The 26,279-nt window shown below is 47.9% G+C and overlaps 1 protein-coding gene across 1 annotated transcript; it reads left to right on the top strand.

Annotated features, from left to right (window-relative positions):
* The first annotated feature begins 947 nt into the window (after nucleotides 1-947).
* Cacna1f (calcium voltage-gated channel subunit alpha1 F) lies at nucleotides 948-25,517 on the top strand. The gene is made up of 46 exons (XM_051179387.1): nucleotides 948-1,246; nucleotides 1,756-1,861; nucleotides 2,062-2,201; nucleotides 2,437-2,579; nucleotides 2,659-2,811; nucleotides 3,562-3,758; nucleotides 3,876-3,979; nucleotides 4,869-5,059; nucleotides 5,287-5,379; nucleotides 5,499-5,592; nucleotides 5,744-5,770; nucleotides 5,919-6,079; nucleotides 7,035-7,260; nucleotides 7,654-7,861; nucleotides 8,005-8,125; nucleotides 8,244-8,325; nucleotides 9,521-9,566; nucleotides 10,266-10,317; nucleotides 11,042-11,192; nucleotides 11,352-11,481; nucleotides 12,110-12,169; nucleotides 12,301-12,407; nucleotides 12,497-12,584; nucleotides 12,988-13,095; nucleotides 13,174-13,226; nucleotides 14,688-14,834; nucleotides 15,867-16,068; nucleotides 16,166-16,324; nucleotides 17,097-17,207; nucleotides 17,451-17,534; nucleotides 18,648-18,776; nucleotides 19,053-19,118; nucleotides 19,347-19,438; nucleotides 19,988-20,147; nucleotides 20,358-20,485; nucleotides 20,746-20,842; nucleotides 21,029-21,131; nucleotides 21,416-21,517; nucleotides 21,640-21,770; nucleotides 21,996-22,130; nucleotides 22,391-22,560; nucleotides 23,137-23,244; nucleotides 23,351-23,478; nucleotides 23,558-23,670; nucleotides 24,776-24,973; nucleotides 25,214-25,517. The coding sequence occupies exons 1-46, from the start codon at nucleotides 948-950 to the stop codon at nucleotides 25,442-25,444; spliced, it is 5,934 nt and encodes a 1,977-aa protein (XP_051035344.1). The 3' UTR covers nucleotides 25,445-25,517.
* Nucleotides 25,518-26,279: the final 762 nt, after the last annotated feature.

The raw sequence follows: 26,279 nt of genomic DNA, 5'->3' as shown, positions 1-26,279 counted from the left end.
ACAGCACAGACCCCTTTTCAAATTGTTATTAATTTATTTTTATAAGGATATGTATGTGCCTGAGTTTATGTATGAGTGTCATGTGTGTAGTGCCAGCAGAGGTGAGAAAAGGGCATCAGGTCCCCTGGAACTGGAGTTACAGGAGACTAGGAGCTGCCATGTGGGTGCTGGGAACCAAACCCCCATCCTGTGGGAGAGCTATATGTGCTCTTACCCACGGAGCCCCCTCTCCAGGTTAAACAGACCCTTATACAAATGCAGAATGGATACAGAGCAAGAACATCCAGCGGATGCTGTTGTAAGCTAGGAAGGTTCTGTAATTAAAGTGCCTGGTTTGGCCACCAGCAAATTATTAACTCTTTCACTTCAATTTCCTCATTTTAAAATAGTAATAATACTACATACTAGGCTCAAGGGCTATCCCATACTTTACTATAAGAAATATACAATTTCTAAATAGTAGTCAGAATTTGAAATCAGACAGCTTATTTCCTTCAAAGATGGGAATCTTAACCAGGTCTACCTACTACCCCTCTCAGAAGCTGAACAAAACTCTTGAAACTGAGTCTTGAAACCCCAATGAAAAAATGAAAATTCTATTCAAAATGTATCCCTCACTTTGTTCCTAATTTCAAGCCCCTCATTCAAGTACCCAACTTCAACCCTAAATAAAATCTCCACCAAACTCCATCCTTGCCCACTCTGACCCAAAATCCACCATTTCAATTTGACCTTAAGTTGAAGTGTACAGCATGGTGATCATCCAGCCAAGCCCTACCTTGCTTGAAAACACTCTCACCTTCATTCTTCAACAAAACTCACTCCCCCAAACTTAATTCCAACATTAATTCTTAACCTTCAACCCACAACTCAAGCATCCTCCACTTCTCCATAGTTTTGCATGTTCTTCCTTCAAACAGCGGGATGGGGTTGGGCAAGAAGTTGCTATGATTGTGCATGCCATCCGTTCCCTGACTCTGTTTCTCCACACAGACACCACTCCTGAGCCCAGTCCAGCCAATGGGACAGGCCCTGGTCCTGAATGGGGGCTGTGTCCTGGGCCTCCAGCTGTGGGAGCTGATGATACCAGTGGGGCATCAGGCCTGGGAACCCCAAGACGAAGAACCCAGCACAACAAACACAAGACTGTGGCAGTGGCCAGTGCCCAGCGATCACCTCGAGCACTCTTCTGCCTCACCTTAACCAATCCCATTCGTCGGTCCTGCATCAGCATCGTGGAGTGGAAGTATCCTGGGAGAATCAAGGGTAAGGATCACCAGGGTGTGAAGAGTCAAGGATTAGGTCAGGCCTGGAATGGAGGAGGGCTGAGATTACCAGGGACCAAGGATCAAATATTAGGGTGAAAGGATTCCTGGGGTGGGACTGTTGCTCAGTAGTAGAGCATTTATTTAGTGTATTAGATGTCCATTAGATGTCCTGAGTTCAATCCAAAGCAATGCAAATTAGAGAGAGTGTTGTGTGTGAGAGAGAGAGGGGGTCAAAAACTAGAATAGAAAGGGAGTCCAGAGAGTTGGACAGCCACCAGGGTCAAGAGGCAAGCACTAAGCTGGCCATGTTAGTGTTATGCCTATAACCCCATAACTCAGCAAGCTGAGGCAGGAGAACTAAAAATTCAAAGACCGCCCGGGGTTAAGTATGATCCTGCCTAGAGTCAGCACTGGGTGGAGAGGGCACCAAGGGCATGTGGGGGTTTCAACATTACTCTTCCTGGGTCCTTAACTGTGTTCACCTAAGACCTTTTGATATTCTCATCCTCTTGACCATCTTTGCCAACTGCGTGGCCCTGGGAGTATACATTCCCTTCCCTGAGGACGACTCCAACACTGCTAACCACAACTTGGTAAGGCCTACCCCATGCCCAGGCAAGCTGCAGTTTCCCTTAGAGCTGCACCTTCAGCCACCAAGCCAGCTTCCACCTCTCCCGGTCCCACCTTATTCCACTCTTGGTTCTGGCAAAAATGCATCCTTAACCTGAGCCCCCACCCACGGGGTCTGACCCTGCCCCCAGATAAGTAACCGGCCTTCATGTTCCGCCCTCAGGAACAAGTAGAATACGTGTTCCTGGTGATTTTCACCGTGGAGACAGTGCTCAAGATCGTGGCCTATGGGCTGGTGCTCCATCCCAGTGCCTACATTCGCAATGGTTGGAACCTACTCGACTTCATCATTGTCGTGGTCGGGTGCGCGTCTGCAGGGGGAGGGGCACCCCACCCTAGTTAGTAATCCACTGAATTCTGGGGCTCAGGGAAGCGACTGCTACAGACAGTCCCTATTCTGCCGCTAAAATCGGGAGTATTAACATATGTAAACCCATTTGGTTTCCAGTTACAGGGACTTGTGCTTTTCTGAGCAGGAGGGAAGGGGCGGGAGCCAAAGGCCTGAATCTCCTCTCCCCATCCCATGCTCCCCCATCAGGCTGTTCAGCGTGCTGCTGGAGCAAGGATCTGGGCGGCCAGGCGATGCCCCACATACTGGAGGAAAGCCAGGAGGCTTCGATGTGAAGGCATTGCGGGCATTTAGGGTGCTACGGCCACTGAGGCTGGTGTCCGGGGTCCCGAGTAAGTATGTATATACGTCCCCTGAGTTGGGGTTCCAGGCTGAAGGCGAATGCGTTGACCCCGTCCCTCCCCACCACAGGCCTGCACATAGTGCTCAATTCCATCATGAAGGCGCTTGTGCCGCTGCTGCACATTGCCCTGCTGGTGCTTTTTGTCATTATCATTTACGCCATCATCGGACTCGAGCTGTTCCTCGGACGCATGCACAAGACGTGCTACTTCCTAGGATCTGGTCAGCCACCCCCTTTTCACAGGACTGGACACGCCCACTGCCCTCTCTTCTGGGTCCTCTCTTGCTTCTAGAAAGCCCACCCAGTTTCGCTAGACTCGGTCTCTAGGCTCAGGTTCTACCTCTGTATAGCCAAACCCCACCCATGTATTCAAGACTCCTCCCTAAATCCCAGAATAGAACCCCTCCTTCAATAATGGCTGTTCAGGTATGGCAAAACTCCACCCACTTGCCTTGGGGCACTTGTGGAGAACCCTGCCCAAGCCTTTTCTCTGCCCCGTTTTCGAGACTCTCGTATGCACAACACTCTGCCCCCAGATTCATGCTTCACTGTTATTTAAAATCTATACAGGATTTACACTTCACAATTTCCAGATCCTTGTTGGAAGGACTCAGCTTCCCAGTGGTTCAAATCGACACCTCCAGGGGTTTGACCCTAGCAGAGGAGCCAAGAATTACTTTTGCCTTAAAAATACCTGGGGCACAGACTTCGTTGACTCCCCATGGGAAACCTTACCCTCTCTGAGGAGTGGATGGGGAGGGGTGGGGGGGAAGGTAGAGAGAACGCGAGGAGGGGAGGGAGTGGGAACTGGGATTGGTATGTAAAATGAGAAAAGGAAAAACTTGTAAATGTTAAATTAAAAAAAAATACCTGGGGCACTAAAACAAACTTCCTATATAGATGGGGCTGCAGAGTGGCAGGAACTAGTATGTGACTTTGCTTCATAGCCTCGGGATTCAATTTTCCTGCAGATATGGAGGCAGAGGAGGACCCATCGCCTTGTGCGTCTTCTGGCTCTGGTCGTTCATGCACACTGAACCAGACTGAGTGCCGCGGGCGCTGGCCAGGGCCCAACGGTGGCATCACGAACTTTGACAACTTTTTCTTTGCCATGCTAACTGTGTTCCAGTGTATTACCATGGAAGGTTGGACAGATGTCCTCTACTGGGTGAGGTGAACAAATGCTCACACAGCTTGGAGGCTGCACCTGCCCTTCTTTCTCAGCTCAGGATGTCGTGTTTGCAAGCTATGGGGGGAAATATGCTCTCTCTCTCTCTCTCTCCAGATGCAGGATGCCATGGGGTATGAGCTACCCTGGGTGTACTTTGTGAGCCTCGTCATCTTTGGGTCCTTCTTTGTCCTCAACCTTGTGCTTGGTGTCCTAAGTGGGTGAGAACCCTGGATATTCTCTCCTACAGTCAGTCCCCTACCCTTTTGTGCTGCCAAACTCCTATACATCTTACAAAAATCCACATCTGAGTTGGGCTTGGCAACACAAGCCTGGAATTGCTGCTACCTGGGAGGCTAAGACAGACCTATTTCAAATTTCAGGCCAGCCTGGACAACTTAGTGAGACCCTGCCTCAAAATTTTTAGTTTAAAAAAAAAAGTCTGAACACTTGTTTAGCATGTCAATGGCTCCGGGCTCAATCCCTAGCACCACCAAAGAAAATCTGGTGTGTTCCTTTAGTCATTCTTTTTTCTTTTCTTTCTTTTTTTTTTTTTTGTACTAGTTTTAGTTTTAGTTTTTTGAGACAGGATTTCTCTGTGTAACAGCCCTAGCTGTCCTGGAACTCACTCTGTAAACCAGGTTGGCCTCTAACTACAAAGATCCTCTGCCTCCCAAGTGCTGCAAGTCCAACAACATGGCTCTGTGGGTAAAGACACTTATTGCCAAGTTTGATGACCTAAGTTTAATACCCAAGACCCACACTGTAGAAGAGAACCATCTGTCTTGGGTTGCCCTCTAGTCCACAGGTCATGACACCTATTTGCCACACACATACACATACAGATAGATGCATAGATAGATACATACATAGATGCATAGATACATAGATAGATACACAGGTAAATGTAATTCTTTTAAAAAATCAGCAAAGACTTCTTGAGAAGGTGTTGATCATATTTTAAGCCATAGGAACAGCCAATGCAAATGCTTGGAGGAGGCTAGAATGTCCTTGGCAAAGCCAAAGAACAATTAGAAAGCTATTGTGGCTGGGGTGGTAAAGACAAGATTAGTTGGGTGACTGCCCCTGTCTTCTCCCCTCCTCCTCCAGGGAGTTCTCCAAGGAAAGAGAAAAGGCAAAAGCACGAGGTGATTTTCAGAAGCTTCGGGAGAAGCAGCAGATGGAGGAGGACCTTCGGGGATACCTAGACTGGATCACACAGGCTGAGGAGTTAGACCTCCATGACCCCTCAATAGATGGCAACTTGGCTTCTCTTGCTGAAGAGGGACGAGCCAGCCATCGTAGGCAACTCTATTTTGACCCAGCTTCATTCCTATCCCAGATGTGATTTGCCCTCCTAAGACCCAGACCAAGCCTGCAGCCACCCTAGGCTTTGCCACAGATCTGGCTCAGGACATAGAATCCCAACACAGAATCAGACACAGACTCCAACTAGCCCCTTGTCCCCTTAGATTTGACCCTAATCCTGCCTCCAGGCCATCCTTCCCAGTTGGATCTATTCCCTCAGGGCCACAGCTGTCAGAGCTGACCAATAGGAGGCGTGGCCGACTACGATGGTTCAGTCACTCAACTCGCTCCACACACTCCACCAGCAGCCATGGTGAGAACCAATCTGGCAAGAGGCAGGTTATAGCCGCCGGGATGAGTAGACAGAGGGAAAAGTCAAACGTGGGACCTAGGATCTTTGGGTCCTGATCTCTACCCTCACTTTACCCACAGCCAGCCTCCCAGCCAGTGACACTGGCTCTATGGCAGACACCCCAGGAGATGAGGATGAAGAAGAGGGGTCTCTGGCCAGCTGTACACGCTGCCTGTAAGGGATCCCAGACCTTGAACCCTAAGTAGACCAGACCCCCCATCCTTATTTTAGCTTCAAATCTTGACCTCAGCCCTGACCTCTAGTCACAGTTGCTGATTCTCCCTCAGCTCCTTATGACACCCCATCCCTTTCCAATCATTTCTAGAAACAAGATCATGAAAACCAAAGTCTGGTAAGTTGTGAAAGTTGAGGAAATTTTTGACCCCATGACTTTGAGACCAGTCCACCTTCAAGGACCATGTGACTCCTGGGCTCCCCCACCTGAACTCCGGGGCTGACCTAGGCCATCTCAGTGATGTGATGGACTCTCCTCTGTCCAGCCGCCACTTTCGCCGAGCCAACCGGGGTCTCCGTGCACGTTGCCGCCGGGCTGTCAAGTCCAACGCCTGCTACTGGGCTGTATTGCTGCTCGTTTTCCTCAACACGTTGACCATTGCTTCAGAACACCACGGGCAGCCTGTGTGGCTCACCCAGACCCAGGGTGTGCCTCATCCTGCCAGCTCTCTTCAACCTCATCCCTTGCTCCCTCCACCCCAGAAGTTCAAATTCAGTCTCTCTAGGGAGTCTCCAAATCCAGATGAGTGCAGAAATCTTAACCTGTCCTAACCCACACTGCAAACCCCACTTACGTGGTACTTGCTGTGTGCATCAAGCTCTAGTCTCAGTATTTCACATGTCCAAACTCAAATTGTAATCTGCTATAACCTTAGGACCTAATTGCTAAGGCCAGCCAAGGGCCCTGACCCCTATGGCACTAATGTTAAGCAAAAAAAAAAAAAAAAAACAGGTCTCCGCTCCCGAGGGGCAGAGTAGGAATTTAACCTGTGCCCTTAACACCATGCTATCTGGACAAGTTAACCCCTCTGTGCTTCAGCTTCCCCATGCACACAATGGTAATAATGCTAACTATCCATGAGTGGTTGGAAGGATTAAATGAGCTCAGCTTAGAATATTATTTAGCCCACATTGTGTCAACTGTTATTATTCCTTACAATCTCAATCCTAGTTTTACCACTGATCCTGCTTCTAACCCCACCCCAAATCAGTTCAATCAGGTTTGGAGCTGGAGCTGGGGATATAGCTCAATGGTAGAGTACCTGTGTGAGGCCCCTGGGTTCTGTCCCCAGAACCAAAAACATAAGACATAAATATAAGAAATAATTTGAAAATAATAAATCCTAGATGCTAACTGTACCTCTGAATTTGGAGTTGTCTTGAACTCACAAAGGCTGACTCTGGTCTCCATCTCAACTCTACCCTCTACCCCAGCTCCAAACATCACTTGCTCTGACCTACAAATTCACCTCAGTTCCTAACCCCGATTAAACCCTAGCCCATACCTGGCCTGTTTTCCGCTACCCAAGGTCACACCAAAGCTCCTGGCTTCCTCCATGTTGCCATGGCCAGCTCATTCGCCCTTCCTGCTCTCCCTATAGAGTATGCCAACAAAGTGTTGCTCTGCCTCTTCACGGTGGAGATGCTTCTCAAACTGTATGGTCTGGGCCCTTCTGTCTATGTTGCCTCCTTTTTCAACCGCTTTGACTGCTTCGTGGTCTGTGGAGGCATCTTAGAAACCACTTTGGTGGAGGTGGGGGCCATGCAGCCTCTCGGGATCTCAGTGCTCCGATGTGTGCGCCTCCTTAGGATCTTCAAAGTCACCAGGTGTGTATGCATGGGGCCCAAACTGCAAGCCCAATTCCACACCCTGGCTCCAAAGATAATTCATCAACCTCATCATTCATTTAGCAAGATTCATTGAGCACCTACTGCTGTAGGCTGACCTTCTAGATGTAGGGCAACACCAGAAAACCCAATTCTATCTCCTCCCTAGTTTCACTTCCCACCACACCCTGAATGCCAACTCTGTCTCCAAACTTAGGGGCCCCTTCCTTTCTTGCTCGTTTCATACTTTGATTCCAAAAATCATCTCCAACCTCAGCACCACAACCTATTTTAACCCCACATGCCCCAGTGTATCCCAAGTTGGGGGCCCACCTGGCTCTGGACTCTACAGGGGACAAAACGTCAACCCTGCCCTTTCGATCTCTGCTGCAGGCACTGGGCATCTCTGAGCAATCTGGTTGCATCACTGCTCAATTCCATGAAGTCCATCGCATCCTTGCTGCTCCTCCTCTTTCTCTTTATCATCATCTTCTCCCTGCTTGGCATGCAGCTGTTTGGGGGCAAGTTCAACTTTGACCAAACCCACACCAAGAGAAGCACCTTTGACACCTTCCCCCAAGCCCTCCTCACTGTCTTTCAGGTATGGCCTGAGACCCTGAGGGAGGGCTGTGTGTGTGTGTGTGTGTGTGTGTGTGTGTGTGTGTGTGTGTGTGTGTGTGTGTATGTTGGTAGGGCCTACAGTTATAGGGATCCCAAGGACTTTTGATGACTTTCTACCCCCAGATTCTTACAGGTGAGGATTGGAACGTGGTCATGTATGATGGTATCATGGCCTACGGTGGCCCCTTCTTCCCAGGGATGCTGGTGTGTGTTTATTTCATCATTCTCTTCATCTGCGGCAACTGTATCCTCAGTCTGTGGTCTTTGGGAGATGGGCTTGAGCAGGGTGAGGGTTGGAGCAGGGTGCTGGGCAGTCCATGGGTAGGCTGCTTCTCCATCTTTGCAGCCTGAACTCACTCCAGACATCCTGTTGAACGTGTTTCTTGCCATTGCTGTGGATAACCTAGCCAGTGGAGATGCAGGCACTGCCAAAGGCAAAGGCAGGTGAGCTCTGGCTCCATCTCCAAGATATCCTTTCCCTAAGATCTCTGACTTGGACCTCTCACACATGCACACATCCCACAGGATTTCATTTGTGCTGGCAATCCCCAGCTCCAGATACAGGCCTCATATACTCAATCCTTCGACATGAATTTACTGAGCACACACTAAATAACTTTGTGCTAAGCCCTACTGCAAATGCTAGGGAGACAGCATGGGTTGAGGAAGATGGAGTCCTTGCTGTTTGTAGTTCAGGAGATAAGCAAACTACAAGAAAATAAATGTATAATTTTAAGAATATGTTAGTAAGCCAGGTGCTGTGGCTCAGACCTTTAACTCCAACTCTGAGGAGGCAGAGGAAGGTTTATCTCTCAAGTTAGAGACACCTCCTGGTCTACATAGTGAGTTCCAGTCCAGTTATGGATTGCCTCAATAAAAAAGAATATGTTGCCAGGTGGTGTTGGCACAAGCTTTTAATCCCAGCACTCAGTAAGCAGAGGCAGGTGGATCTCTGTAAGTCTGAGGTCTACAGAGTGAGTTGCAGGACAGCTAAAGCTGTTACACAGAGAAACTCTTGTCTCAAAAAAAAGGAAAGGAAAGGAAAGGTAAAGAATATGTTAGTAATAAGTAGTGAAGGAACAGGAAAGAGGACAGAGCAATAGTGAGAAATCAAAGCAAGCCCAGAAAGCCATACCTATATTTCCTGCACCTGGAGGGCTGAGGCAGGAGGATAAGGAGGAGTTCAAGGCCAACCTGGGCTCCACATTGAGACTATATAGGAGATAATGGTCAATAAGATTGCTGCTTTGAAGTTGTGTTGTTAGCACGTTGACAACAGAACACCAGGGCTTGGGACCTACCTTAGAGGAAGAAAATTCACCCATTTGAAGTTCTGGTTTCCATCCCAGCACCACAAACAAGCAAATAACACCCACCAGTAAGGTAGGAATGCAGCAGGGAGGGGAGGAGAGTGGCAGGAAATGTGGTTAGATGTTGGGAGGAATAAAAGGATTTTTGCTTTTGCTCTTGGCAGAAATGGACATGAGAGTGTTAGAATTTCACAGACTCCTTCTGTGTGCTGTGAAGATAGACTATAGGCACTGAGAACAGAAGCAGGAAGCCCCAAGAAAGGTCTGTCCACCCCACCCTTGCCCATCTGTTACCACCTGCAGCAATCACCTCTTATTTCCTTGAACAGAGAGAAGAGCGATGAAGGAAACACCCCACAGGAGAGCAGAGCCTTGGTGAGTTAGACTCCTGGGTGTGGTGATGCATGCATTTGATCCCAGCACTTGGGAAACAGAAGCAGGGGCGTGAGTCTCTATGCATTTTTAAATTAGCCTGGTCTACATAGTGAGTTCCATGCAGCCAGGGCTACATAATGATGCCATGTCTTTAAAAAAAAAAAAAGAGTAGGAGAGCTGGAGAGATGGCTCCACAGTTAAGAGCGCTCGCTCCTCTTCTATAGGACCTGAGTTTGGTTCCCAGATTACAACTACCTGTAACTCCAGGTCCAGGAGTTCCAAGGCCATTGGCCTCCAAGGTCACCTGCATTCACATGAGAATACCCCCCCACAAATACACATAATTTTAAAAATAATAATAATAAAATCTTAAAGCTGGGTGGTGGTGGTGCAGGCCTTTAATCCCAGCACTAGGGAGGCAGAGGCAGGCAGTTCAAGGCCACCTTGAGCTACAGACCGAGTTCCAGGACAGCCAGGACTGTTGCACAGAAAAGCCCTATCTTCAAAAGAGCTAAATAAATAAATAAATCTTAAAGGAAAGAAGCCTGGGAGTTATCCATAATTCCTCCTACCATCCATACCTATCCATGTGTTCATGGCTTTAACTTCATCTTCTGCCAATCCATTTCCACATTAACCTTTGTGTCCATTTCCTGGTTTCTCTCCCATCTTCAATGACTCCAATCTTCCTGTGTCCAGGTACCTGGTGGAGAGAATGAGGAAGCAGAGGGTGCAAACAGCGAAGGAGCAGGCAAGTAGGCAGGTCAGATGGAAGAGGTATGGAGTCTTGGAAAGAGAAGCTAGGCAGAGAACTCCGGACCCCTGACAAGACCCTCTCTGGCCAGTAGACTCTTCCCAGGTCATCCTGAAGACAGTAGCATAGTGGCACACGCCTGTAGTCCCAAAACTTGGGAAAGGTAGCAAAGGCAGCGACATCTTGTGCTAAAGAGTGAGCTCCAGGTCAGCCTGGATTATGTTAGAGACACCAGACATTATCTCAAAAAAATACATAAATACACAGATAATAAAGACTGGGGATATACCTCAGTGGTAGAGTGCTTGCATAATTCGCCAGGCCCTAAGTACAATCTTGAGGTCTGCAAAAACAATTATTCTGAGATGAATGAATACGCTTGGTCCCTAGCCGGCAACATTTTGGACACCAAGGTTAAACAATAGAAATGGACATTTTATTTCACTGTAGACCGTTTCAGAGCCTTTGTTATCAAATTGTGTGTGTGTGTGTGTGTGTGTGTGTGTGTGTAAAGTGCACTAAACACACTCACTGGGCTCTCACTGTGTCCAGGAACTGTTCTAAAAGCTAGGTATATATTAAGCAAAACAGACTTAAGATCCCTTCCCTGAGGAGCTGTGGTTCTGGGCAGGAAATGGGAGTAGTTCATCCTGTGTCAAGCACGGTTCCAGGAGCTTTCCGTTGATTTCTCAGCCAATTTCCCATTTTGCTCTTTTTCCAGCACCAGGCATAGAGGAAGAAGAGGAAGAGGAGGAGGAGGAAGAGGAAGGTGGTGCAGGGCATGTGGAACTCTTGCAGGAAGTTGTACCCAAGGAGAAGGTGGTACCCATTCCTGAAGGCAGTGCCTTCTTCTGCCTCAGCCAAACCAACCCGTGAGTGCTAGAAGGGGCAGTAGGGCAGGGCAACAGGGGCTGTCCGTGTGGAGAGCCCCAAAACTACCCAGGAGGCAATGGGGCATGGATGCATCCCTTGGAGTCTCCTAGTAAATACTGGTTCTGTTTTCTAATCACTGCCTTTTCCCCACTCGCCAGACTTCGGAAGGCCTGCCACACCCTCATACATCATCATATCTTCACCAGTCTCATCCTAGTGTTCATCATCCTCAGCAGTGTGTCCCTGGCCGCTGAGGACCCCATCAGAGCCCACTCCTTCCGCAACCATGTGAGCCCATGGTTGAGGGCTAGGAGGGACTCACAGGGGCAATCTCCTGGGCACAAGGTCGAGCCAAAGTAGAGACCAGGAAAAGGCTCCTCACTGGGCTGGGGAAGCAGACCTGTAATGGTGGAGACTGCAGTGCCAGAAGCCATTTCCATACTCCAAGAAGAGCAGGCAGGGGATCAGGATTTGACTGGGGATGGAGGAATCCTGTGCTCAGAGAGGTTAAACATGCCAAGGGCACTCATGCAGCTGGGTAGACACAGAGGACCCTAAATCTGAGCCCACATCTCAGAAGGCCAAACCTTTGACACATATAAAAAGTCTTTCCTAATGCTGAGAGGGAAGGGGGAGGGAGGGAGGGAGAGTAAGGCTTATACTGAGTGGCGCACACACAAGCTGCCACAGTGGTACCTGCCTGGATTTCTAGCAATTAGAAGACTGAAGCAGGATTACTGCAACTCAGAGGCCAGCCTGGGCTGAAGAGTAAGGCCTTACCTCAGATGATTGATAGACAGATAGATAGATAGATAGATAGATAGATAGATAGATAGATAGATAGATAGATAGATAGGACATACCTATCAATCTCCTTTAGTCATGACAGTGTTCCTCATCTTTCTCATTTCCCCAGATTCTGGGATACTTCGATTATGCCTTCACCTCCATTTTCACTGTGGAGATTCTACTAAAGGTGACTATGGAACCCCCCCCCCAACCATACCTCTCTGCCACACCTATCACCTGTCTCTCTGGTCTCTCTCCCATCCTACCCAGTAGCTCTCCTCAGGTCTGAGGTCTAATCCAACGTCATCTAATTGGCAGATGACAGTGTTTGGGGCCTTCCTGCACCGTGGCTCTTTCTGTCGCAGCTGGTTCAATATGTTGGATCTGCTTGTGGTCAGCGTGTCCCTCATCTCTTTTGGCATACAGTGAGTAACACCTCCCTCATCCCTGCCCAGAACTAGGACCAAGCCCTAATTGGGGCCTGAAAACTTCCCACCCACCCCCCACCCCCCAGCTCTAGTGCCATCTCAGTTGTGAAGATTCTCCGAGTACTTCGAGTCCTGCGGCCCCTCAGAGCCATCAACAGGGCCAAGGGACTCAAGGTAAGCTCAGCCCCCAAGCCCACTGGACCCAGGCCCTGGGTCAGCATCACAGGTCCAACTGACCATTTGCACAAACACATGGCTGTGCAACCTGAATGCAACATGTGACCACGGATTCTTGACTACTTGGCCATGTGGTTTGCCAGTGTTCCTGACAAGTGACTATACCAGTGGCCACATTTTTCTGACTCATTTCCTTGACATGTGACTATCCTTACCTAGTAAAGTCTTATTCTTTGGTAGTACCCATTCATGCTAGCCTACAATACTGCCTTTTGACCACGTGCTCCTGACTTGCAAGCACATGATCCTGGCCCATGTCCTTATGCTGTATTCATCACCCAAATCCCCACTACATTCTATGGCTGTGGTGCCCATTAGCCTTGTGTGTGGGTGTCTGCAGCACGTGGTGCAGTGTGTGTTCGTGGCCATCCGGACCATCGGGAACATCATGATCGTCACCACCCTCCTGCAGTTCATGTTTGCCTGCATTGGTGTGCAGCTCTTCAAGGTGGGGGACATCCAGAAAGAGGCCCAGGCCAAGGTGGGGGTGAAAGGTGAACCTGTTTGACAGATGTCCTTCATACAGGGAAAATTCTACAGTTGCACTGATGAGGCCAAACACACCCTGAAAGAATGCAAGTGAGTGTTTGAGGCCTCACCCTCTATGGAATCCATAACCCCTTCCAAATCACATATATAAATACAGACCTCTCTCTCTATGGTTCCTGAAGTGACTTACAGCCTTTTACCAAAGACTCTAGACATGCCTAATTTCCTAAAAATCCCTAAGGCCCTCAAAATTCCATAAAGACCCCAAGATACACCCCAGGATGCTACCCATAATTGTAGAGGCCCTCACATCACAGCAAGCAAAGTCCCCCCCATAACCTTTGTCCCCATTCTTCAGCATTATGTACATTCCACCCCAGAAGCCCTAGCAATTTCTGCCCCTACTCTAAGTCCCAACTTCCCTCTAGAGATGTTTGTAGAGGGAGGTGGTTTCTAGCAAAAACCATGAAGCCAGGAACCCCTGGCTCAAACACACATCACAAGGCTTGGAAGCATTTATTGACCTTGCTGAGTCCCAGTTAGCTCAACTGAAAGATGAGAATTAAAAAAGGGTCTGTTTGACAGGGCTTATGAGTAGCAAAAAGTCAGGGCATGGTATATGTACACAGTAAAGTACCTGAATGGCAAGCCAGCATAGTACCTGACATAGACTCAGTGCTAGGATGTTAAAAAACATTGGCCACTTAGAGAACGACTTTCCCCTGAATGACAAAAATACTAATGACAATGGTGATGGTGATATACCAACTGTATTCCAGATATTAGTCTTGCTTTTTTTTTTAAACATTCTCCTATTTATTCAAATGAGTAGTATGCCTGCCACTGCATGTGTGGAGATCAGAGACCAACTTGAGGGAATTGGTTCTCTCCTTCCACCATGTGGGTTCTGAGGATCAAACTCAGATCATCAGGTTGGCAGCCATTTTGCTGGCCCTTGTTTGTTTTTTGTTGTTGTTTTTGGTTTTTGGTTTTGGTGGGTTTTGGGGGGGGTGGTTGTTGTTGTTGGTGGTGGTGGTGGTTTTTGTTTTTTGCTTTGAGCCATGATATCAACATGTCTCAAGCCAGCCTTAAACTCTCAAGCTAGCCTTAAACTCACAAGTTTCCTGTCTCCTGTCACCTGAGTTGCTGGCATTATTAACATATGCTACTATGCCTGGCTTTATTTATTTATTTATTTATTTGTTTATTGTGACATGGTCTCACAATAGGAGACCTGGAAATCAGGTAGACCAGGCTGGCCTCAAACTTGCTAAAAAAAATCTCCCCACCTCTGCATCACAAGTAATGGGATTTTAAGTGTGAACCACCATGGTTAACTGTCATTTCTTAGATAGATGGTGAAAATAGAAAGCGCATAGACAGAGACTGAATGTTTACAGTAACCCAGTGATGAAATCAAAGGGTAGAGTGGGAACCCAAGCTGTCTAGGGACACCACTGTGCCCTGTAACATCCATAATAAAGACCCTAGACCCTTTGTCTCAGCTCCTCATTCCTCCTCCCTCACCTAGCCTGTCTACAACATCCACAGGGGCTCTTTCCTCATCTACCCTGATGGAGACGTGTCACGGCCCTTGGTCAGAGAGCGGCTCTGGGTCAACAGTGATTTCAACTTTGACAACGTCCTTTCAGCCATGATGGCCCTGTTCACTGTCTCTACCTTCGAAGGCTGGCCTGCGTGAGGGGCAGGGCCTTGGGGATCAAAGGGGACTGGGCAGATGATTGTAGATGTGGACTGGGATAACTGGGAATGAATGGGAGTGTATCTTAAGGATGTACAGAAAGTCTCGTAAGCCTGGATAGGGTTTCCTTTCTTTCATTTTTCCTCTTTTCAATGATTGAGAATAGAACACAGGTTTTGTATATGCTATGAAAACAGTATAACATTAAGGTACATCCCTACCCCTTATTTTCTTGAGTCAGAGTCTTACCATGTAGCCCACTTTGACCTCAAACTGGTGTTCCTACTTCCTCATCCTCTTGAATGATGGAATTCAGGTTTGTGCCACCACATCCAGTTGGTTGTAGATTTCTGGTGAATGTGTTGGGAGACTGGATGGGGAAGACCTTTGGAGAAAGGTCTCTGGAGAAAGGTCTCTGGAAATTGGGAAAAGGTCTCTGAGGGAATGGGTGAAATTCTACAAAAGACCTGGTGTGTGTAACAAGAGAATAAGTAGAATATGAAGGGGTTCGTTGAGGAAACAGGATTTAGAAGTTTACAGGAAGCTACAAAAGCCTTTGGGTATACTAGCTAGAAAATTCTAGGGGGAACTGAGCAGAGCGTTCAAGACTGTGGGACATGATTCCAAGATCTTTAGAAGCTTGTCGGGGGAGTTCTGAAGAACAACATGTGGGAGGTGTTCCAGGGGCCAGTATCAGGGGATTAGAGGTCTGTAGAAACAGGGGATTTTGAAAGGTCATGGAATATCTGGATGGGATTCTTTTGAGGGCTGCATCGGAGTGAGACCCTGTTTCAAAAAAAGACAGACAGAAAACAAAAAGCAAAGATTTAGGACACTTTAATAGCCTTGTGGGGGGGGCTTCCTTTGTGCATGTATAGAAGTTCAAAGTGATTAGGTTGTAAATTTATGGGAGTTGGTATGCCAGGAGATTTGGGAAGCATGTATGGAAAGTAGCCTGGGAAGAAGTCTGAGGGGGCTGGGATTCCCCTGCACATGTCTTAATCTCTACCTCCCTCCATCTCCCACAGGCTGCTATACAAAGCCATAGATGCACATGCAGAAGATGAGGGCCCTATCTACAATTACCATGTGGAGATCTCAGTATTCTTCATTGTCTACATCATTATCATTGCCTTCTTCATGATGAACATCTTCGTGGGCTTTGTTATCATCACATTCCGTGCCCAGGGAGAGCAGGAATACCAAAACTGTGAGCTGGACAAGAACCAGGTGACCGACCTATCACTCCTGACTAATGGCCACCAAACCTGTCTTTCCTTGACTTGTGAGCCTCCCCTGCTTACCCTCGTCCTATAACATTATGCAGCGCCAGTGTGTGGAATATGCCCTCAAAGCCCAGCCACTCCGCCGATACATCCCCAAGAATCCACATCAGTACCGCGTGTGGGCTACTGTGAACTCTGCCGCCTTTGAGTACCTTATGTTTCTGCTCATCCTGCTTAACACAGTTGCCCTAGCCATGCAGGTTTGTCTGAGCCACCCCACCCCACCTCCTGCCACCACCATCTTGATCATTGCCAGACATATATTCTTTTCACACAATCCCTTGAGAGCTATTAGGAATACATTAGGCCTCATGTAACACCCTCAATCCTCCCTACCCCCACCTAACTAACAGAGGCTTAAGTTATTGTAAAATGTGTTACATTTCTTCAAATCTAAGGCCAAAAACAGCATTCTACTTTTAAAGATGCCAGAATGTGAAAACAATGGTCCATGACTGCTGCAAGCTGTCACAGATTATAAAATACACTCCAGATTCAGATTCTAGGATGAAACCAGCTATGCATCATGGAATCAGTGTAGTTTGCTTATTTACCTCGAATGTTGAGGAACACTGAGGTAGGCTGCCCTCTCGTTGTTGATCAGCGACCCAGGCTCTGTCCATCTTCCTGCTGTACCATTCTGCTGAAGTTGATTGTTGCTTCATGGTCACAAAACAACTATTCCAGATACCAATTCCACATTCAAGGCAGGAAAAAAGAGAGAAAGTTGAACCAAGCAGTAATTCTTGCATATTTTGAAATAATTTTTTTCCCATGGAAGCTGTCAACCATGCCACTTTGAGAATCATAAAGAAGGTTTGCAATGTCCATAATGAGAGACAAACAATGCAAACAGTTTTGATAGAAATAGTGTTTCCATGTCCCCAGACTCCTCAGCTCAGGCCAGGGACTATGTGTTGTTGTGTAGGCTGTCTCTGCTTTAGGCTCTGTCCCCATCTGGTTTTCCCATAGCACTATGAGCAGACTGCTCCCTTTAACTATGCCATGGACATTCTCAACATGGTCTTCACTGGCCTCTTCACCATTGAGATGGTGCTCAAAATCATCGCCTTCAAACCCAAGGTATATCCTAGACCCACTCCCTATGAATAAACTCCTTGGGGAAGAACCATATTTCACAGCCAGGACTGGGGAGGTGTGGAGGGGAAATAACCAAGTAGTCACAAGACTAAGGAATGAGAGGAAACCAGATCCCGACCATTTGTAGTCCAAGCCCTGCCTCCTCAATAACCCCTGTCCTCTACTGGTCCCTTATCCTGGTCTGCTGGCTAAGAGAACTATACAATGCTTTCCTCTCATCTACAGCATTATTTTGCCGATGCTTGGAATACGTTCGATGCTCTTATTGTAGTGGGCAGCGTAGTGGACATTGCCGTCACAGAAGTCAATGTGAGAACTGGGCTTTGTGCTAACATTTCTACCCTCTCCCTAGTGCCTTCCTTCATTCTTGGGTAGTCTGCTCCCACTCACATACTCCCCAGCCCTTGAGATTGAGCACTCCCTCATTCTAGAGCTATCTTTTTTGAGTCCTTGCTGGGCTCTGGCAAAGTACTCCTCCCTATAACCAGCCCCTTATTCAATTTTGTAGCCTACCCAGTGGTTCTGCTGCCTCCTAAAATACCTCCCTTATTGTTTCTGTTATCTCTTTCATTGTCTCCATCCCACTCCAATGACTCCATCATCTCCATTGACTCCCGCTTTGGCTCCACCATCTCTCTGACTACTTCGTTGACTCCATTTTCTCCAACTCAATCATCTTTCCTGGCTCTCTTACCACACCTGATTGCATCGTTGACTCCATCATTTCATCCAATGGGTACTACCTGAAAATAACCTTGACTGACAATGATGCCGATTGCACCCACACATCACTGGCTTCTCCGATGATCATCTATTGGTTCTCGTTTCCATGAAACTTTACCCCCATTGTTTCCTTCAATGTCTTTGCTCCATCGTCTCCTTTACCTGATCCTTTTACCTTCCACCCCATTACAACCACCGTGATCGATTACCATATAACCTTCCCCCACTATTCCCTGAGGATGTACCATCATTCCCTCTTATCCATTTTGGGCATATGATTACATCATCTCCTTTATCACCTCTGGTTTGGCCACATGTCCCACCAGAATGGAGGCCACCTTGGTGAGGTAGCTTCTCACCCCTAACAGGAATAATTTTCCAAACATCCCTCCCAGCCTAAGAGTCCTTAGACATGCTCCCTGACATCTGGGTGGTGGTGGTGGTGTATACCTTTAATACCACCAATCAGGAGGCAGAGGCAGGTAGATCTCTGAGTTCAAGGCCAGGCTGGCCCAGGACAGAGTTACACAGAGAAACTCTGTCTTAAAAAACAAACAAACAAACAAAAAATGCTCCCTAGACGCTCTTGGGCCTGGGTTCTGAGAGACTTGGGAACTGGGAGGGCCAAGGCATGAGTAAAAGAAGTTGCTAGCTAAACCTTGTGCAAACTGAGCACCCACACTGCATCCCTAACTCCAGAGTTCAGAGGACAGCTCCCGAATATCTATCACATTCTTTCGCCTCTTCCGAGTCATGAGGCTAGTCAAGCTTCTCAGTAAGGGTGAAGGGATCCGCACACTGCTCTGGACGTTCATCAAGTCTTTCCAGGTAATTTCCCACTTAAGGACTACAGTTTCCAGTCTGCTATACCATTTCCAATGTTTTCTCTTTCTCTGGGCTCTCAACCCTTAATATGCCTCTAGTTCTCTGACTTTACCCCATTCTATTTAATATTGTGTCCGCATTTGGGGAGCACACGTAATCCAGGAAGCTTTGAGGGTAGATACATCCCTAGCAGGTCCAGGTTAGGGGAGAGAAGTGCATTCTGGGATTTATAGTTCTCTGACTGCACCTGAAATATCTTTTCCCCTCCCATTCTCCCAGGCTTTGCCCTATGTGGCTCTTCTCATAGCAATGATATTCTTCATCTATGCAGTCATTGGCATGCAGGTAAGTGGACACCCTAGAGAATACCCCTCTGCAACCTTTCTGTCAGAGACAGTGTGGGGATGGAAAGGCAAAAAGATAGACAAACTAGATGACCCATGTGTGAAATGAGCTCATCAGTAATGGCGTTCAAGATTATGAAGATCCCTTAAGTATTAGGAAATGTGAAGTGGATAGGGACACATGGGGCCATGGGTTCACTCCCAACACACAGTCTTTGTATGTCTATAGATGTTTGGTAAAGTGGCTCTTCAGGATGGCACACAGATAAATCGAAACAACAATTTCCAGACCTTTCCACAAGCTGTGCTGCTTCTGTTCAGGTGATATACTCCCACTTCCATGCTACCTCGTTTCCCAGAATACCTAGGGTACGCAAACACCCTCTCTTGGCCCCAAGATGCCTAAACTGTGGAAATATCGGAGCAGCCTGAGTTCCACATAAGCTGAATGTGATCTGAGGAGTCTTTCAAAATATTCCAGTCTGAGCCATTCTTTTTCCAGCTGTAAGATGTGCCCCTGTTTTAGCCCACAGTCCCTCATCTGTAAAAAGTTATTCTATAACTGCCATTATCATGGTGAGACAGTTCAGCAAGTAAAGGCAAGTTCAGCAAGTAAAGACTCCACATGATGAAATAAAAAGAAAAGACTCTCACAGATTGTCCATGCACAGCACGTGTGCACCTGCGCATGCGCGCATATGTACACACACACACACACACACACACACACACACACACACACACACTAAATAAATGTGTAGCCGCTGGTGAGAAGTAGGTCATCCCCTCACTCCCGTAGACCCCCCACAACTGTATTTGACATGACTTTAGAGCTTCTCTGGAATGCCATCCCTGTGTGACCCTCCCCAGGTGTGCCACTGGCGAGGCATGGCAAGAGATAATGCTTGCCAGCCTTCCTGGAAATCGATGCGACCCTGAGTCTGACTTTGGCCCAGGAGAGGAATTTACCTGTGGTAGCAATTTTGCCATTGCCTATTTTATCAGCTTCTTCATGCTCTGTGCCTTCCTGGTAAGGAAATATTTCCCCACTGTCACGATCATTGCCATAGGGGCTGGCCCTGAGTGGTGCAGAGATATCGGAAAGAGAGGGCTGTCCCAAAATAAGATCAACCAGGAAACTTGTGACCCAATGGCCATAAAAGACCATCCCAGCTCCTATCCACTCCCCAAAACCCAGCTCTGTTCCTTCGCTTAACTGTGTTTGCTCATTGTTCCACAGATCATAAACCTCTTTGTGGCTGTGATCATGGATAATTTTGATTATCTAACCAGAGATTGGTCTATCCTGGGCCCCCACCACCTTGATGAATTCAAGAGGATCTGGTCTGAATATGACCCTGGAGCCAAGTATACCCCCTAGCTTCTTACCTAGAATCCTAGGGATAATGTGCTGTCCTCCATAGCCCCCTAGTCCTAGAACTTCAGAACCGCATATTCCATTACCCAACAATAAAGAGCTTTCTACTGCCCCATGCTCTGTCCTCTCCTCCTGTGCTCTTCCCTGAAAGGCCTTGAGGTGTTGGTTTGGGAGGCGATGATTTGTTTGGGTGAGGGCTTAAGTCTAAAGGAGTACTGTTGATCCAGTGGTACCTCCCTGACTGCCCCAGGGGCCGCATCAAGCACCTGGATGTGGTTGCCCTGCTGAGATGCATCCAGCCCCCACTGGGATTCGGAAAGTTGTGCCCACACCGAGTAGCCTGCAAGGTCTGTACACCTGCCCACCCACTCACCTGCTGACCTCCAACAAGGCTCTATCCCGTGTAGGAAAGGGTAGGAACTTGCCTTTGGTAGGGATGGGTATATGGCTGATCCACAAAGGTTTCTACCCTGGGCACTGAAAATATACCTAGCATTTTCCCAGAGTAGGTTCTATGTCTTGGGTGTTTACAGAGACTTGTGGCAATGAATGTGCCCCTCAACTCAGATGGAACAGTGACATTTAATGCTACACTCTTTGCCCTGGTGCGGACATCCTTGAAGATCAAGACAGAAGGTGTGGGGGAGGGGAGGAGCAGAAATGAAAGGGTCCCTGGGGAGGGATCAGAGAGCAAAAGCAAAGAATGACAGATACTCATCTCCTAACTCTGACCCTCAAAACCGGGGGCTTTGGCTTCTCCAGGCCTGCTTCCACACCCCATCTGAAAGCAGTGACATGAAGCTTCAAAGCAAAGCAAAGTCCCCCCTCCCCGCGCACCCACGCACCGCCCCCAACCAGCAATAAGGAACAACTTCAGCACTTCTCTTGTTTCCCCTACGTCATACTCTCCTGCATTGCAGGGAACCTGGATCAAGCCAATCAGGAGCTTCGGATGGTCATCAAAAAGATCTGGAAGCGGATAAAGCAGAAATTGTTGGATGAAGTAATCCCCCCTCCAGACGGTGAGCTACCCACCCCCAATTCCTGAGCTGCCTGCCAAGATTATTGCTTGTAGGGAGGAACAGGGGAGGCGGTAGTGGTGTAGAGGACCCCTGTGTAACTTTGTTCCCTTTTCTTGTCCCAGAGGAGGAAGTCACCGTGGGCAAATTCTATGCCACATTTCTGATTCAAGATTATTTCCGAAAATTCCGGAGAAGGAAAGAAAAGGGGCTACTAGGAGCAGAGGCCCCAACAAGCACATCCTCTGTCCTTCAGGTCTTAAGGACAGGGCTTGGTGTGGCCATGTGTGTAGAGGCGGACCTCCCTCTTGATTTCATGAAATCCATGTCACATAGGAAAAAACTGAGACCTAGGCCTCACAGAGGGTCAAGGGAGCCTCGGAACCCTGGCACACACACTTCTGTATGGGAAGCAAGCTCACAGAGGGGCACTTTAGACCAGGAGCTACCAATTTCCTTCATTCTCCATCCATTCCCACAGGTTGGCCTCCGAAGCCTACAGGACTTAGGTCCTGAGATCCGACAGGCCCTCACCTACGACACTGAGGAAGAAGAAGAGGCAGTGGGTCAGGAGGGTGAGGAGGAGGAAGCTGAGAACAACCCAGAAACACACCAAGTGAGGACAAGTTTCTACTCCCCTCAAAATTCTTAACTATAAAATGTTCCCTCAGATCCCTAAGTGAATACAATACTGTCTGTGGGGAGAAACGTCCTCTACAATGCAAAGCTATTCAATACCTATCATTGGCTGTTGGAAAACAATTCCCAGATTCAGCCCCTAGGGAGTGATGGGCCCATGGACCAGTGAGGGAAACACTGATCAAGTAACTTAGCCATTGCATTGATAAAACACTCAGCCAAGTGCCTTCTCCTCAGGACTCCATAGACTCCCAGCCCCAATCTCGATGGAGCTCCAGGATTTCAGTGTCTCTACCTGTTAGGGAAAAACTCCCAGATTCTCTTTCACCCGGGCCTAGTGATGATGATGGGGTGGCTCCCAACTCCAAGCAGCCCAGTGTGGTCCAGGCTGAATCCCAACCCCACAGGTATGGTCAAGCACCTGGGGAAGGTTGTGAGAATGAAGAAAGACTAGCCACTTTATTGGATGAGATGGATGAAGGGCTAGAGACCTTCAAGGAGAAAGTCAGGAAGGCTAGATGTGTTTCAAGGGCTCAAGTGAGAGTCAGATGTGGTGGGCCGCAGCAGTAATCTCAGCACCTGGGAGGTGGAGGCAGGGGGATCCGGAGTGTAAGGGCCATCCTTGGCTATATAGTGAGTTTGAGACCATTTTTTTAAAAAGATAAAGATACGTGAAGGGCTCAAATGGGAATAGAGGATAGCAAGAGAAATGTGGAAAAGAGAATAGCAAGAAAATATGAGAAATGCAATGTAAAAGATGAATGCAAATCAACTGTAGTGGCCCACGTCTTTAATCCCAGAACTCAGTAAATAGAAGGAAACAGCTCTCTGAGTTCCAGGTCAGCCAGGAATACATAGTAAGACCCTGTCTAAAAGTAACTGTAAATTCTAGTGTTTGCATAGAGAATGGGACATTCATGGGATGAAAGGGACAGGGAGCCTTGGGGGTTTGGGACCTTGCCTAATATGTATCTCTTCCCCAGGAGAAGCTCTGGAGTTTTCATGTTCACTATCCCTGAAGAAGGAAGTACTCAGCTCAAGGGAATTCAAGGGCAGGACAATCAGAATGAAGAACAGGAAGTCACTGACTGGTACACTGGCCACATCACATGGGCCATGTAGGGGAGGATAGGAGCATTGGTACCCCAACTCTGAATCCCAGATTTGAGTTCACTGCTATCTCTGCCTTTTACACAGGACCCCCTATGTAGATGAGCAGCCAGGGACTCACTCCAACTCAGTCCTTTTGCCACCTCACTGGCCCCAGAGACATGTAAATGGGCCCCATGTACCACGCCGACGTTTGCTGCCCCCGACACCTGCAGGTAAGCGGATGAATGGACTCTATGGAACCCTAAGGGCAAGCAGAAGGGGGAGGAATTGCCATTGTTCTTTGCCCACCAGGTCGGAAGCCCTCCTTCTCCATACAGTGTCTGCAACGCCAGAGCAGTTGTGAAGATTTACCCATCCCAGGCACTTACCATCGTGGACGGACCTCAGGGGCAGGCAGGGCTCAGGTGAGGAAAAGGGACTCTATGGCCCTTAGGGAAATAGCATCTTCGGCTGAACTTTTCAAACATATTACAATTCAGGCCTTCTGAAGAGTGGGGCACTTGAAGGACTCACATAATCCTCACTGTAGTTATGAAATGGGTTTACTGGCCCCAGTTTACAGGTGTGGAAACTGAGGCTCAGAGCAGTTTGTCCTCTTGTGATCACAAAGTTAGTAAACACAACTGACATTTTAAAAAATACTTAGCATTTGTTCATTTGTTAGTGTGTGTGTGTGTGTGTGTACACTCACCCATGGGAGTGTGCAGAGTCCAGAAGAGGGTGTCAGTGTCCTCTATCCGTCTCCTCTTATTACTATGAAGTAGGCTCTTTCCCTGAACCTAGGGTTCACATCTTCTTAGCTAGGCTGGAAACCAGCAATCTCTAGTGATCCTTCTGTCTCTGCTCCCCTTGAAATTAGGGTTAGACACACACACACACACACACACACACACACACACACACACACACACACACACCTGACATTTAAATCCAGGTTTTTGAGTTCTATATGATGGCACATACCTGTAATCGTATCACTTGGGAGGAAAGCACAGGAGGATCATGAGTTCAAAGTTATTCTCAGCTACATATAGAGTTGAGGCTAGCCTGGGCCACATGAGACTGTGTTTCAAAAGAACCAAAACAGCTAGATGGGGTGGTTCATGCCTATAACCCCAGCTCTTGTAAGGCTGGTAAGGAGGATTGCTGCAAATTTGAGGCCAACCTGAGCTACATAGTAAGTTGCAGGCCTTGATAATAGAGTATAGCCCTGTCTCAAATAAAGAAATTGTATGCAATGCACAAAAACAAAGGCTTTCTGTATTCTGCCATAAACTCAAGTCTGGAGCTGGGGATATAACTCAGTGGTGGAGCATTTGCTTAGCATGTTTATGTCTCTGGGTTTGACCCCCACAAATAAAGTAGTCATTTATCTCTCCTCTGATTTACATCCATTCAGTGCGAGTTCAGTTGTGTATTATCAGGGAAGAGGAACAGAACTCACAATAGTGAATCACAGACTCTCATACTTACCAATCTTTGCCCCCTCTGGTGTTTATTCTGACCCAGGGTTCCTGGGCAGCCCCTCCTCAGAAGGGTCGACTGCTATATGCCCCTCTGTTGTTGGTGGAGGAAGCCACAGTGGGTGAAGGGTACCTCAACAAACTCAGTGGGCCACTGCGGACCTTCACCTGTCTGCAAGTTCCTGGAGCTCATTCAGATCCCAGACATCACAAGAGGGGCAGTGCCGACAGTTTGGTGGAGGCTGTGAGTCCAGATGGGTGTGGGGGGGGGTAAAGGGCTGGAGTAGAAGGGACAGAGGTGGGAGCTGGGAAAGGGCAACAAGGAGCGGCCAGACTCTGTTGAGTATGTAGAAATCCCTCTTCTCAGTATACTGTACTTTGCCCTGTTCCCTGAATGTTGCCATTAGTACATCATTTATTCACAGTGACCACTGCACATTGTGCCATTGGTCAACACTGTCGCTACTTGCAACCCCCTCTCCAGGTGCTCATCTCGGAAGGCCTGGGTCTCTTTGCCCAAGACCCACGGTTTGTGGCCCTGGCCAAGCAGGAGATTGCAGAAGCATGTCACCTGACACTGGATGAGATGGACAGTGCTGCCAGTGACCTGCTGGCCCAGAGAACCACCTCCCTTTATAGTGATGAGGAATCTATTCTCTCCCGTTTTGATGAAGAGGACCTGGAGGATGAGATGGCCTGCGTCCATGCCCTCTGAATTCTTACCCCTCATACACTGCTCAATAAATTCTCTACCCTTCCTTCACCCAGAAGGAAGCAAGCATTGACTATATACTACTGGATTTTAGTGTCTTTGCACTGGCAGTCTGGGGCAGCCCAGCAGTTTCCATCCATCCCTTATTGCATCCCTGAGCCACTGCCCACACATGAGTATTTCCAGAAATCAGGACAGCTAGGCCTGATTATTCAGCGTCAGAGAAGGAGGGAGGAGGAGGAGAAAGAGACAGCAGCCAAAAAAAGCTGGAGACAGAGTGGAGGTGGGGGAGAAGGAGGGCACTGGGCAGATGGGGGAAGGAAGAAAGGAAATACCAGATGTCTGGATAGTAAGAAACAGCAGAGACATTACAAGAGGTCAGTCAGGTTAGCCTGAAGGACAGACTGTAGAAGAGTCTTGATAGGACAAAGTTCTAGAGATTAGAGTTGACCTGGTAGCTTAGGCAGAAATGTCCTCTTACAGCGTCAAGAATTTGGGGGATATTAAACTGGTATCATAAGTGTCTCCCATTTCCCATCTTCTGCCTGAGAAAGAGAAGAAAAGTCTAAATCCATTGGTAGAAATTTCAGGTGACAGCAAACAGTGATATTTCTAGTTCCTCAGAACCCATTCCAAGCCCCCTTTATCTTCCTGAAACACCTGAGAGTGACTCTTCCCACACAGAAGCGTCGTGCTCTGCTTTTGGGATCTCATTCATTCTGGGAAAGCTTACCAGGCATTCGGTTTGTGCCAGGTATCTTTCTAGTTTCTCCCTGGGCAAACGAAAGGGGCTTAGACTTATGACAAGGTTTACCTGAAGTGAGAGTCAGCTCCCCTC

The sequence above is a fragment of the Phodopus roborovskii genome, unplaced genomic scaffold (genome assembly GCF_943737965.1).
Source record: "Phodopus roborovskii unplaced genomic scaffold, PHOROB, whole genome shotgun sequence".
Lineage (NCBI taxonomy): Eukaryota > Metazoa > Chordata > Mammalia > Rodentia > Cricetidae > Phodopus > Phodopus roborovskii.
This window is presented reverse-complemented; position numbering and strand designations above follow the sequence as displayed.

What these genes read in the sequence shown, in the direction of transcription:
- Cacna1f (XM_051179387.1), top strand. Translation starts at nt 948, where the DNA reads ATGATTGTGCATGCCATCCGTTCCCTGACTCTGTTTCTCCACACAGAC. An exon ending in TCTCTTCATCTGCGGCAACT is followed by an intron (nt 8,126 to 8,243) that starts GTATCCTCAGTC and finishes AACTCACTCCAG; the next exon opens with ACATCCTGTTGAACGTGTTT. An exon ending in CTTGAAGATCAAGACAGAAG is followed by an intron (nt 21,132 to 21,415) that starts GTGTGGGGGAGG and finishes CCTGCATTGCAG; the next exon opens with GGAACCTGGATCAAGCCAAT.